The sequence below is a fragment of the Oncorhynchus mykiss genome, chromosome 10 (genome assembly GCF_013265735.2).
Source record: "Oncorhynchus mykiss isolate Arlee chromosome 10, USDA_OmykA_1.1, whole genome shotgun sequence".
Taxonomy (NCBI): domain Eukaryota; kingdom Metazoa; phylum Chordata; class Actinopteri; order Salmoniformes; family Salmonidae; genus Oncorhynchus; species Oncorhynchus mykiss.
The window spans coordinates 43679890-43694365 of NC_048574.1; the positions used below are offsets into that span (position 1 = coordinate 43679890).

At 41.9% G+C, this 14476-nt stretch overlaps 1 protein-coding gene and 1 long non-coding RNA gene across 2 annotated transcripts; both read right to left on the minus strand.

Annotated features, from left to right (window-relative positions):
• Positions 1 to 1559: 1559 nt before the first annotated feature.
• LOC110533962 (neuronal PAS domain-containing protein 4A-like) lies at positions 1560 to 6715 on the minus strand. Its single transcript, XM_021618560.2, has 8 exons — positions 6402 to 6715; positions 5800 to 5951; positions 5568 to 5676; positions 5176 to 5467; positions 4970 to 5079; positions 4501 to 4636; positions 2531 to 4131; positions 1560 to 2327 (listed from the first exon to the last, which is right to left on the minus strand). The coding sequence occupies exons 1-8, from the start codon at positions 6574 to 6576 to the stop codon at positions 2299 to 2301; spliced, it is 2604 nt and encodes an 867-aa protein (XP_021474235.2). The 5' UTR covers positions 6577 to 6715; the 3' UTR covers positions 1560 to 2298.
• Positions 6716 to 11344: 4629 nt separating this feature from the next.
• Positions 11345 to 14195, minus strand: LOC110533963. Its single transcript, XR_002475067.2, has 3 exons — positions 14082 to 14195; positions 13710 to 13928; positions 11345 to 12570 (listed from the first exon to the last, which is right to left on the minus strand). It is a non-coding gene; the product is annotated as an uncharacterized LOC110533963 (long non-coding RNA).
• Between the last annotated feature and the right edge of the window lie 281 nt (positions 14196 to 14476).

The following is a 14476-nucleotide window of genomic DNA, read 5'->3' on the forward strand; positions in this document are numbered from 1 at the left end:
TTTTCAGTTTTTGATTTGTTAAAAAAGTTTGAAATATCCAATAAATGTCGTTCCACTTCATGATTGTGTCCCACTTGTTGTTGATTCTTCACAAAAAATACAGTTTTATATCTTTATGTTTGAAGCCTGAAATGTGGCAAAAGGTCGCAAAGTTCAAGGGGGCCGAATACTTTCGCAAGGCACTGTATGTGGTTCTGTGTAGAGCAGAAGAAGTAGCAAGCGGATGCAAAGCGAGAGAGAAGAGAACAGGGGGATAGATGAGTATGAGGTAAATTACTCATAAGGAGATGGTTTTCATGAGTGAGGTACGACTGAATGAACAAGAGAACACAGATGTGTGAAAGAGGGAAGATGAAAGGAAAAAGTGAATGGCTTGAATGGATGAGTGGGAGGGAAGGGAGAGGTAGAGAGATAACAAGTGAGAGGGTGGGAGGGAAAAAAATGCAAGTCCGTCCTTCTTGTATGTCTTCCTATCCTTTTATCGCTCTCCTGTTTTTCTCTAATTTAGGTTCAGTCTATTTTCGTCCCTCTTCAATTTTCACAAGAATGGAAGGGCAGGAAGGATAGAATGAGAGAGCATTAGAAGTATGAACCTCTTTCATAGAACTCAGCAGCGCCAAGTGGGTGCAAAGGGCCAGGAGGGTGGATGGTATTTGAGAATGAGGTTAATTTAATATCATTCTAGTTAATATATTAAAGGGTGCATCTGCCTTCCCAGAAGAGTGGAAGTTGTTATAACAGGAATGGGGGCCCCTTCTCCATGTTAATGCCCACGATTTTGGAATGAGATGTTCGACAAGCAGGTTTCCACGTACTTTTGGTCAGTGTATATGTGTTGTGATAATTGTATTTTGCTCTATATCCTGTTAGCTCATATGCCTTGACACCGCAATATATAGGCCTAAGGCTGAGACAATAAGAATACACAGTGGCAGAATAGATTCAACCACAGCTTTGTTTCATCACAAAACCAGAGAACAATATCTGTCCGGTGAAGTCCACAAAACATTGCATGTAACAAACAGTTATATGACCTACAACATGGTCAAGCAAGTTAATGTTTACATTTTCAGACTACTAAACCAGTATTGATTCAGAACCACAGAGTTACCGCAAGCCGCAAAGATAACAGGCACTGTCTCCACTCCACCAGCAACATTTAAACGTCAACATTTCAACATCATCTAATCACCTATGCTTAGTCTAATAGTGTCAACTAAAAGATATCAAAAACAATTTAGTCCAATCAACATAAGCTAAATATGATGTGGCTGTTCATGGTAGCATACTGATTTCTGTCTGCCTGTGTGTGTGTGTGTGTGTGTGTGTGTGTGTGTGTGTAATGCATGCACATTCAAGCCTGTTGCACAGTATGGGATGCTGATTGTTCCCCATAGTCAAGATTGTGTGACAGGCGTCACAATGTACCTCAGAAGTGTCCCTGACTCTCATCACACAATAGAGACCAGAGAATGGTGGAGAGAGGAAAGTCTGGCAGATGGGCTATTTACAGAAATACAGTGTCTAATTCCTCAGTAAGACACAAAGACTTAAAAAAACAGAGATTTTAATTTGCTTTTGATTGGTATCCAAATGCATGGACAACTATAAACAACACATAATGTCCATCACTTATATTAAATATACTAGCTAATGTACTAGATATATCAGTTTCTGATTTATTTATTTTATCAGAAAATGTACAATATATGAATGTACAGCATATATTATCGGTACACTGGTAATACACACTTTTCACTCCACTTTTAGTCATATAAAAAAAAAAATATTAAATAGATCAGACAAACACAGTATGCGAAGAGCACATATGCTGAAAGACAACCCATCATGATTTTCAAACCTAAATGCATCCTTTCAACAAAATAAGGCCCTAGTCAACCAACATGTAAATCAGTGTATAAACAAGCACTGCATCTTTATAGATAAAACCAAACAAAATTGTTGTGGTATGATACATTTGTGCGATGTGATCTTGTGTGCTCAAATATGCCTTCTTCCTCACCATGAGTGAATTTAAATATGGCACTTTAAATGACCTCTCATGAGGTTACTTAACAATAAAATCAATTCAAAGTAATGCATGTACAACTGAATCAGCAGAAAACCTTATTATACAATATTGGATTTTAAGTATCCGAAATATGGATAGGAGAATTTATTTTTCACCTTTCTGAAGATTTTTTTTAATACATTTTGCACATTCAGCTTTTACAGGAAAAGCTGCATCTTAAAATATGACAATATGCCATACTGAATAAAGTAAGTCACAGACTTATTTTAAAACGCAGGGTCACGCAGGCTTCCATCTGAAATGAAAGAAAACAACAGAGAAGCGTTAGTTAATTTAGTTCAGCAACCAGTATTATTCACACTGAATTCTTAGTAGTCTCATGCATCTTATACTGTAACATTGAAATATCTGATGAGACAATGAAAACAAATGTATGTGCCAGTAATATAGCCTGCTATCTTATATTAACACATGAGCATGACAAATATGGCCCCTTACCTTGGTGAAAACTTTGTGAATGCATGGTTGAGTGGGAGTTGATACAACTCAGGTTGTTACCCCAAGACGGGGTGAAAGAGGCATCTGCCTCAAACAGAGGTCCCATGTCACCCAGTTCCTCCAGAAAGGACTGGGCATTGGGCAAACCAATGGTGGGGGCCGGATGGACCAAGGCAGAGGCACCCTCCTGGAAGGCTGTGAGAACGATGGCTGATGATGGTAGTGAAGATGGAGGCTCCTCTGACACCTCCATATCCATCACCCTGATGACCATCAAAGCTCCACCCACTGCCAAGCAGTTACACTGCGTTGACTGGACGCTACAGAAATGGTTGACACCGATTGAAGACTCACCCTCGATGAGGCTGGGGTTACACCTGCTCACTGGAGTGAGTGGTGAGCAAGGGGGGGAGGAGTTCAAAGAGGAGGAAGAGGGAGAAGAGGAGCATGAAGAGCGGGACAAAGGGAACGATGAGAGCGCCTCAATTAGGCTCTCAAGTAATATACTCTCCTCATACAGAGAGATATCCTCTCGGCTACGGGGCGGGTCTAGCCCCCTCCAGGGCTGGCACTCACCTCCGCAAGGAGGAGAGAAACTCTGGGATGTGGCCTGAAGGCTGGGTGAAGTCAAGGTGGATGGGGTCACTCCGGGTAGAAGCGGGTCACAGCAAAATCCCTCAGCTAAAGAGCTAATATATTTAGCCAAGAGAGAAATGTCTTCATTCTCCCTCTCCTGCTCTCTGTCTATGGAGAGGAAGGAGCAGGGCGGGTGTGTGGGTGATGCCGCTGGGGTAAGGAGGAGCTCATTCAAAGGGCCACAGGAGGGCTTGTGGGAAACATCCACATACAAAGGCCCCATAATCTGTGGCAGGCTCATGATGGAGCATTCATCTCCCCCAAAACTATCAGTGGTGGGGGGCAGCTTTCTATGAGGCTCTGCTGGGAAAAACAGCTCAGGATGATCAGAGGAGAAGGCCTGGGAGAAGGCTGGTGTTCTGAGTGCTGAGGTAATAATTTCATGGGCCATTGGGCATGACACAGCTGCATTGATGTGAACTAAACTGAGTTGCAGTTGCTCCCCAAAAGGAAAACTGCCACTTTCAAGATGAGGGGTATACGGGGGAGTGCATGCAAGCTCCCCAATCTGTTGAGGGTGGGGCATAGTAAGAGGGGCAAGGGGCTCGGTGAGGGAGGAGGGGAGAGGGTCTGAAATATTGGTTAGAGATTGAGAGGTTATTCTCTGAGACAGAATATCAGACTCAGGATCAGTCAGTGAGGCAGGAGGGTACACAGTGGTTGGCCCAACAGAGAGATGGCTGGACTTTGGTTTCCACTGGTGTTGTCCTCCATGTGTCTGCGGGAAGTTCTCCTCATCCAGAGATGACAGGCTGGACCGAGGACCATAACCAAATGGCTGCATGGGCTCCTCACAAGCGCTCACACCAGACGTGGCATGGCTGAAGTCTAACGAATGTGCAGACAGGCCACTGCCGCTGAAGACCTGGTCTGGACTAGACAGGCTCTGGCCAGAACCCAAATACCCAGGGAACTGGTTCTGCTCCAAACACAGCTGCTGGCGTATTGACCACGCCTCTGACTCACTGAGAGAAAGAGGAAAAGAGACTATCATTATTTGGATCTCACAGATATTGTATATATTGTATTATATCTATTGTATGGTATATATTGTATTGTATCTATTGTATTGTATCTATTGTATGGTATATATTGTATAATATATATAGTATTGTATTGTATCTATTGTATGGTATATATTGTATAGTATATATAGTATTGTATTGTATCTATTGTATGGTATATATTGTATAATATATATAGTATTGTATTGTATCTATTGTATGGTATATATTGTATAGTATATATAGTATTGTATTGTATCTATTGTATTGCATCTATTGTTAAAGGTTGGAGAGTACACAAATGGCATATGACAAGTGTAGCTGTGGTACCTGATGATGTAGTTGTGGCAGCTGATGGGGTGTTCTCCATTGTTCAGCTGGAGGACCATATAGAGCCAGACCCAGGAGTGGTCTGCTGTTTCCACCTGCAACACCATCTCCACCTGCCGCTCCCCTCCTTCATTTACTGCAGAGACAGAAACATTCCCATGTTCACATCTGCTTACTTGTCTGTCTTCCTCATGTGTGTGTACCAGTGGAGGCTGCTGAGCGGAGGACTGCTATTGATAATGTCCGGAACGGAGCGGATGGAACGGCATCAAACACAGGGAAACCATATGTTGGATGTATTTGATACCATTCCACTGATTACGCTCCAGCCATTACCACGAGCCCGTCCTCCGCAATTAAGGTGCCACGACCTCCTGTGGTTTGTATTATTGGTTGTGTTGGCGTGTATGTTAAGTGGCTGTGGTGCAATAGTCTGGTTGGGTAGTTGTGTTATTGTGGCTGTACTCACATATGATATGGTGCTGTTCAGAGGCATGGGAGAGGTCCCTGGGATGAACCAGGCTGTACCAGGAGCGAGAGCGTAGAGATTCCACATCATAGCCCAGGTACACACTCACACTGGAGGGAAAGGGGATGACAGAGTTGATAACATACCCCATGTTCTCATGCCTATACACAATTCAAAGTGTTAGAATGAACCAGGCTTATTCTTACCTGTCCTGCGCGTCCCAAAGCCTCATGTCCCTGTTGTGTTGAGAGTGGAAACAAGCAAGCAGGAAGGCGTGCTCAGGGGGTGGGGTGAAGGGGGCACTCTTGGCGATTGTGAGGTTATACGTTTTTGTCTTCAGAGGGGTACAGAAACACACCCATACTGGGTTGGAGGTCCAGTAATTAGAGACAGGGCAAGGTGGGGTGAGGCAGCGAGCTCTGACCAGCATCAACTTGTTCCCTGCACCTTGCCGCCGGATGAACTTTGTGGTATTGAAGCGACATCGAAATAACCTGTCTAGAGGAGGATAAAATAGAGGTGTAAATTGATGTACATTGAAGTGATCTGTTGTAATTATAAGAATGGGTAAGCATTTGAGTAATAATGGTATGTCTACCTGTATCAGTAGTGGTCATTGGTAGACCTGCAATGTTGCTCCTCATGACGTAGTGGTCCATAGGATTGATGATATCATACACACTGTCACTCTGGGCAACCAGGTCCACCTGAATGAGAAAAACAAGTTGAGTGATATTGAATGGGACTTTCATAGGCCTATGTACAAATACTTTCAGTGTATGGTTTGTCAAAGTAACAACAGCCACCAGTTTGTAGCTTAGGCTACTCACCATACAATGCCCGAGGTGGTCTACGACGTTGTCTGATAGATACAGAAGCTTTCCGTCGCTTGTTAGGAGTAGCATGAAACCTGACAATTCGTGCATCAGCCCCGAGAGCTCGTGAAAAGACATGAAGTCCATGGTCTCGTCTTGAAGAGCGTCTGGTTTTGGCAGCGAAAAGAAGAGGTCTAACGTTAGTTGTGAATATCGTCACTAACACAAAGAAGCACATAAGACATTCTAGTATTTGCATTTTATTCACTTGGGATCGTGTTCATACTAAAATGTTATGCCTCAAACTGGTTGGAGTCACACGCACTCTTTACTCACAGCAACAAGACTACAACGGACAGCGCCAAACATTTTCAACACCTCGGACAGCAAAATACTTGTAAGGCCATTATGTAAAAAATTGAACTATAGCCAAATAATAAAGTAATAGATCAACTTCTGATTTACAGTGCATGATGTGCGGCAGTAGTTGTCGACCATTCACGTTAAACTGAAGTGCACCTGGTGACAAAAACCACAAGAGCAAAAGCATGCTTTCCCTATTAGCCTAATCACACTTAATGTGAACATATTTCAAAGAACAAAAAGGTTGAACCTACCTTGAACGAAGAATACTGACTTTCTGGTGTACATGCAGGCAAGTGACATGATGTGTAGGTAGGAGAGTCGAGCTTTGTCAGTATCGGAGATGGGCAACAGTTCCTGTAGGTTCCGAATCTCTGCGTTGATCTGGTCCCTCCGAGCCTTCGATGCTCCTTTTGTGGACCGATACATTGTCGCGTGCCTGTCTGAAACAGGTGTCTGCTCAGAGTTTGGAAGGTTTGTAGAGACGGGGTGTTGTTCTGCCTCTTCACTTCATCTTCATTAGAACGTTATAACTTGACATCTGAATTGTTAAAATGAGAATGACTAGTTTAATAGCTGCGTTTGCATTGTCAATTAATTGTAATTAGCCTCTGTCCGTTTTTATTATCCGGTTGCTCTCCCCGGGGGCAGACGGCTGTTAGGGTTACTGTCTATGTTGACTAGTTGTGTCGTGATAATAAAGTCCATGAACGAGGATATTCTTTATATAGGCTGATGGTGGGGTGGAGAGGTGGTTGAGCAACCATAAGTATGAATATAATTTGAAAGGAGATGGGGAGGGTTTGATTAGCATTGAGGACCGAATGCTCTCTGTCTCTCTCTCTCTCTCACTCTCACCCTCACTCTCTCTCTCTCTCTCTCTCTCTCTCTCTCTTGCTCTATCAGGTGTCATAGAAAGCATCCATCTGTATGTTTCAGCATGTTTTTCTGCATGTACTTAACCTAACAGCATGCGTGCACTGTATGTGTACTGTATGTGTACTGTGGGTGAGTGAGTGTTGACAAAAGCACATTGTTGTTTCCAGGTGAACTAAGAAAACGCCTACACACTCCTCCCTTCTCTCTCTGGCCAGATTTCAGCCTTGTACATGTTCCTTGCTTTATTCTTGCCTTGGTTCTTCAGTTTATTTTTAGAAAATGGATTTGAATAGAATGTTTTGATTGTAATGATACTCAATTTTTTTTTAGCTCCCTCACTTTTCATACTGTATGCTTGGGGGTCAATGTCCATTTGGAAGACCCATTTGTGACCAAGCTTTAACTTCCTGACTGATGTCTTGAGATTTTGCTTCAATATATCCACATCATTTCGCTTCCTCATGATGCCATCTATTTCGTGAAGTGCACCAGTCCCTCCTGCAGCAAAGCACCCCCACAACATGATGCAGCCACCCCCATGCTTCATGGTTGGGATGGTGTTCTTCAGTTTGCAAGCCTCCCCCTTTTTCCTCCAAACATAATGATGGTCATTATGGCCAAACAGTTTCATTTTTGTTTCATCAGACCAGAGGACATTACTCCAAAAAGTACGATCTTTGTCCCCATGTGCAATTGCAAACCGTAGTCTGGCTTTTTATGGCGGTTTTGGAGCAGTGGCTTCTTCCTTGCTGAGCGGCCTTTCAGGTAATGTCGATATAGAACTCGTTTTACTGTGGATATAGATACTTTTGTACCTATTTCCTCCAGAATCTTCACAAGGTCATTTGCTGTTGTTCTGGGATTGATTTGCACTTTTCGCACCAAAGTGCGTTCATCTCTAGGAGACAGAACGCGTCTCCTTCCTGAGCGGTATGACGGCTGCATGGTCCCATGCGGTTTATACTTGCATACTATTGTTTGTACGGATTAATGTGGTACCTTCAGGCGTTTGGAAATTGCTCCCAAGGATGAACCAGACTTGTGGAGGTAAAAAATAATAATTCTGGGGTCTTGGCTGATTTCTTTTGATTTTCCCATGATGTCAAGCAAAGAGGCACTGAGTTTGAAGGTAGGCCTTGAAAAACATCCACAGGTACACCTCCAATTGGCTCAAATGATGTCAACTAGCCTATCAGAAGCTTCTAAAGCCATGACATAATAAAGTTCGAGGTCAGCCCAAATTACAGCTAAATTGCAAAGGGTCAAGATGATATTTGTTCATCGAGTTGGGAGTTACAGCACATTCGAGTGAAGATAATATATATCAGGTGTTGAAGTCAAACAGTATGCTCTGTTTAGAAATGCAGTATACTGTTTAACTACAACCACCAATAAGACTACAGCCACACACACTTTTTCTTTACTGATGTACAACACGGCCGACTCAACACCGAAGTGTACTGTACTGTGTTGAGTCATGTACTGTGTTGAGTCATGTACTGTGTTGAGTCATGTACTGTGTTGAGTTATGTACTGTGTTGAGTCATGTACTGTGTTGAGTCATGTACTGTGCCTCTGACCGACTGGATTCTCCTGAAATGATAATTCTTGGCTTCCGTTTGGTCCGGGCCCATATGGGACACAGAAGGAACCACTGTTTGACACCCTGAGTTCCCTGTGGAAGTTGATGTTTTTATCATGGTTGGTGTGGCCATCTGTTGAAAACACACTGGTGTTGAGATATGGTACAGATATTACTCACTAAGGGGCTTTTTGATTCACCCAACTCTTGAATTTCTATTTTTTTTGCTATTTTGTATATAGACATTTCCACATGTTATTGCATCTGTAGATGTTTTGGCAAGTTTTTATTTCTTTAACTCAGCATTTATTTCCATCTCTTTCTGTATTAATTCATTCATCAAGCACATGGTACTTGTCACTTGCTTGTCTCCATCTATGTGCCCATGGCAACAACACTGTGGTTACTTAGTAACCACATTGGTCCACAAATAGAGATGTAAGGAAATTAATTATTCTCAGACACCATTTAAGCCGTTAGGTGATAACCAGACTTTATTATTTAGAGGCGGATCACAGATAAAGCATGTTGTCAGAGATGTAAAATGCGATTTTTGAAAATCGAACGCAATTTAATGTAGAGCGATATGATTACATGGACCACTGTCATCTCTTCGTAATAAGATCAGTTTAGGAAGAGCACAGTGTGATCTTTCCAGTATAGAGGAATGATATAAAACTCCTCTGTAGAGTTTTGTCAGGTAAAGATGGCACATTTGTCTCTAGTCATAATGTGATTACATTTTCTCTAATTATATTACATGTTTTATGTACAAGCTACATGAAAATAAACATACAATCAGTTTTTCACTCGTACACAATGTCCTACACTTTTTACATGTGAATAGAAAGATTATTCATATTTGCTTTCATGCATTTGTTAAGTTATGTCAAAGCCCTTCTCTTAATGGAATGATGATTAGAAGGGACTCATGAGAGGTGGAGAGAAAATTACTCTCCACCTGACCCAGCTCAATTTCCTCCTCTCTGGACAGGGAATATAAAAAATATATTTATTCACAGGAATAAATAAGCCTAGAAACGATTTCACGTCGCATATGTTAATAAAAGACATTGGCGGTGAATCTACAGTATATCACTGGAACATGTTGTGAGGATTTAGCCATTTATTGTAAATATGTTGTTGTTATTATTATGCTCCATATACAAATGAGTCATTGTTCAGGGTCAACAAGATTAATAATAACCTTTTTAAGTGCTTTCTGGTAGGCTAATTCATGTTCAGACTAAATCTTAATGTACATTGACTCTCCCTCTACCTCAGACTGAGTCTGCTGTGTGACCCCTGTCACCCATGGCATGGCACCCTGTGATGAAATCCTACCAATCCCAGGTGTGGCCTGACAACATGACCCCCTGTACTACTCACCACCCACACCCATCTGCTTCTCCTGCCCACCTACATACCGTCTGTGCCTGGACTCCCTGTCTCTCAGCTCCTACACTGGCGATGCCACAGAGGAATGCCCAACACTCTGGCGCAAACATACCAAAACATACTCACACATTATCTCACATGCACATTCTCATATTCTTATCTTTTATAATTTCTTATTGTTGTTGCATTGTCGAGAAAGAACCTGCAAGTAACCATTTTGGTTGAACGGTGTATGCCATATGTATCCTATACACACAACGAATGAAACTTGAAACACAAAAACACAATTTTTGCTGCGCATTCTTACGTAAGGTTTGAGTGAACTAGGATTTCTTCTGAAATACTCAAACTATTCCTTTTTTTACTCAAGGGAATCAGATTTAGCTTTCTATGTTTGTGCCACTATGTCGGCGGCAGGTAGTGAAAAATCTATTTTTGCCCTTGAGCAAGGCACTTAACCCTTGTCACTGGATAAGGCTATCAGTTAAATGTACATTTATGTGGCGACATACTGCTATTTCAGTCCAATGGCCGTGTGTGTGTGTGGGGCAAAGCTGAAAAAAAAACCTGTTTGTGTGAAAAATAGCCTGATCAAGCGAGAAAAACATCCATTTGTCAAAATAATTATTTAGGTAACAGATGAGAACTGTGAATTATGTCTTAGGTAAGGGTCAATTCTAAGGTGGAACATTTACAAAATGTCAACCTTTTGAACATGAACATGATGACACGACAATAACATACATTTCTCCAAATATTTTTTTTAGGTTACAGATAACTGTGATTCATGTCTTAGGTAAGAGTCAATTCTACAGCGGAGGAGTCACATAAATCCTGTTTATACTTTCCGTTAACATGTGTCCATCGTCCTGATCTTGACCTGATCTTGTCTGTTTACACTTATAAGATCTGATCACAATCAGATCACGATGCATCTTTTAATCGTCTACATTTGTCCAAAAATGTGGGCACTATCAGAATGTGGATAAGATCAAGAAAAAGGCTGCATGTTAGAACCAGGTATGAACAGGGCTATAATGTCAACCACTTTTAGATTAATTTGAACCCTTACACAGTTACATGACTCACCAAGACGTCAGATCAACCATTTGGTTGATTTGTGACTGAATTGTTCATTTGAACCCGATTGTTAATTTTTGGTTGACATCTTGATTCAAATGAGACAAACGCCTGTGCATGTTGATGACCTCATGCAAATTCAACCAACTAGCCACATCGATGCAACATAATTACATTGATAAAGAAAGTTGAAATAACAAGGAGACTTTGTTGACTAAACCAATTGTTACCAACTTTTAAATTAGGCTGTAGGCTATTCATTTAAAACATGTTTAAATAAATAGCTAGGGTGACGTTTAAACCTGTTGTTAGGGTCATTTGGCAATTTAAAGTAAGATGCTAATCTATGTTAACTGCACATACTGTAGTGTAATTAGCAGTGTCAATTGATTTGAAAGAGTGCATTTACCTGCGTTTGTACTGAAAAGGAAATAAGCCAACGTGACAGAGTGAATGAAAGAGAGAAAAGATGGTCAGCAAGAGAACCCATTATTGGGCCTTAATTAAGCAGAAGAGGTAAGAGAAAGGTTAAGCGTGTACATGAGCAGGGAGGTGGAAGAGGAACAGCAACTAAAAGGAATATCATTCATCCAAATGTTGGTTTCATCTCTTTTAATTTTAGTAACATGACAAAACAACCATAAGTTGTAATTTTTTTTTTTTTAAACTACAGAATAGGAACAAGCAATGTTAATTCTTTACAGTTTAGAGTGAACTATCTGGAGAACAGTTAGGATGAGAGGAGAGCAGGAGAACGACCCTGATGGAGAGAAAAATAACATAGTGTGACATGGGTTGAAAAGGTAGCTTTGAATGGATGTTTTTATCAGTTGCCTTGGTAACAAGATAATGGACCCTCTTGGCTAGTCTTTTGTGCAGCAAGAAACTATTGAAAATATGATGCACACTGCAGAGGCTAAATTCCAGTGTGTGCCAGTGTACCATGCGTGCGTGTGTCAGAGGAGGCTGGCGAACGAGGACAACATATAGTAATGTCTGGCACGGAATAAACCGTTCAGTATTAAAACGTGTTTGATATGTTCCATTTATTCCATTCCAGCCATTACAAATGAGCCCGTCCTCCGATTTAAAGCGTCACCAGCCACCACTGGTCTGCATGCGTGTGCATGAGCATGTGTGTTTGTGGTGACTCACAGAATTATGGAAGAATGGTTTTACAACTTGCTTTGCCCCGGGCAGATTTCTTTAAGATGCATGTATAGTAGTAATGTGTCTGAGAAATGTTCCCATCTCATGCCCTTAACAGTTATTCTCATCTCACATCTGTCTCCCACTCTCTAGTTCCGTTTCCTTCTCTTTGCTCCATCTGTCTCCTCAGATGGTTTTACAAAGACAGACAGTCGTAGGGCAGAGCTGGTCTGATAGATCATGTGGGGGTTGACACACACCAGCTCCAGGTTGTACTCTTCGTGGCCGGTCACAGCATGGGCCTGGACCATCATCACACTGATGTTGTTCGTTTCCTGTGAAAGGATAGTGGGAGGTGTAGTGGTAGTATATGTATGTGCAGGACTGAATCATTTTAACTCAGTATTCTGTCTTCAAAAGCAGTCATATTTGTTCCCCTACTACTGTAGTAGGCAGTATTAGATGTTAGGCCTTGATAGGTATTTTTGTGTAACATGCAGACATCTAGACAATCTAGATATTCACATTTATACTGGCATGTCACCTGTGCAACTAGAGGCTGAAAAAAACTATAGATCGTGTTTACTGCACACACAGACGCATTCAAAGTTCTCCCTCACCCTCTATTTGGCAAATCTAACCATAACTCTATCCTTCTGATTCCTGCTTACATGCAAAAACTCAAACAGTAACAGTGACGCGCTCAATACTGAGGTGGTCAGATGATGCAGACTCTAAGCAACAGGACTGTTTTGCTCGTACAGACTGGAATAGGTTCCGGGACTCATCCGGTGGCATTGAGGAGTTTACCACATCAGTCCCCGGTTTCAATAATAAGTACATCGATGACATCGTCCCCACAGTGACCGTATGTCCATATCCCAACCAGAAGCCATGGATTACAGGGATCATCCACACTGAGTTAAAGAGCTGCCACTTACAAGAAGCATGACACTAACCCATGCTTATAAGAAATCCTGCTACACCCTCCGTGAAACCATCCAACAGGCAAACCATCAATACAGGACTACTATCCTGGCTCTGACGCTCGTCGGATATGGCAGGGCTTGCAAACTATCACAAATTACAAAGGGAAACCCAGCTGCGAGCTGCCCAGTGACGCAAGCTTTCTAGATGAGCTAAATGCCATCTATACTTGCTTCAAAGCAAGCAACACTGAACCATGCGTGAGAACACCAGCTGTTCCAGGCGACTGTGTGATCATGATCTCTGTAGCTGATGTGAGTAATAACTTTAAACAGGTTAACATTCACAAGGCTGCAGGGACAGACAGACAGTCTTCAATGACATTTTCAACCTCTCCCTGACCCAGTCTGTAATACCTACATGTTTCAAGCAGACCACCATAGTACATATGCCCAAGAACGCCAAGGTAACCTGTCTAAATTACTATCGGCCCGTAGTACACACATCTGTTGCCATGAAATGCTTTTAAAGGATGATCATAGCTCACATCCACACCATCATCTCAGACAGCCTGGACCCACTCCAATTTGCATACCGCCCCAACAGATCCACAGATGACTCAATCTCAAGGCCTCGAAGGACTCCACAGGCAGGGTGGCCACTGACCGGCTGGAGGGTTCAGGGGCGGTGATGACAGAGGCAGAGCGTGGGAGACACAGGTAGCCACTATAGTGGTTAAAACACTTCATCTCCCACCGGCAGCCTTCTGGTCTCACACATTGATATGCGAAAGATAAATGAGACAGAAGACAAGTGAAAAAGCCAGTACAGTGTGACACCATCAGATCATATGCACAGTGACAGAACTTTTTCATACACACCACTCGCTGTAACATTACAACAAATATAAACCACCCACCTTTACAGTGCTGACTCTGAACAGCCCACTCATAACCATCTGTGCACTCCTGAGAGAGAGAGAGAGAGAGAGAGCAGCAAGATTTGTGACCTGTTGCCACAAGAAAAGGGCAACCAGTGAAGAACACACACCATTGTAAATACAACCCATATTTATGCTTATTTATTTTATCTTGTGTCCTTTAACCATTTGTACATTGTTAAAACACTGTATATATATATATATATATATATAATATGACATTTGTAATGTCTTTATTGTTTTGAAACTTCTGTATGTGCAATGTTTACTGTTAATTTGTATTGTTTATTTCACTTTATATATTCACTTTATACAGTGCCTTGCGAAAGTATTCAGCCCCCTTGAACTTTGCGACCTTTTGCCACATTTCAGGC

Excerpts from the sequence above, each read along its gene's own strand:
- LOC110533962 (XM_021618560.2), bottom strand. The coding sequence starts at position 6,576 with ATGTATCGGTCCACAAAAGGAGCATCGAAGGCTCGGAGGGACCAGATC. Across the intron at positions 4,132-4,500 it reads TGCCACAACTACATCATCAG|TGAGTCAGAGGCGTGGTCAA; the intron begins GTACCACAGCTA and ends TCTTTCTCTCAG. Across the intron at positions 2,328-2,530 it reads TTCACAAAGTTTTCACCAAG|ATGGAAGCCTGCGTGACCCT; the intron begins GTAAGGGGCCAT and ends CTTTCATTTCAG.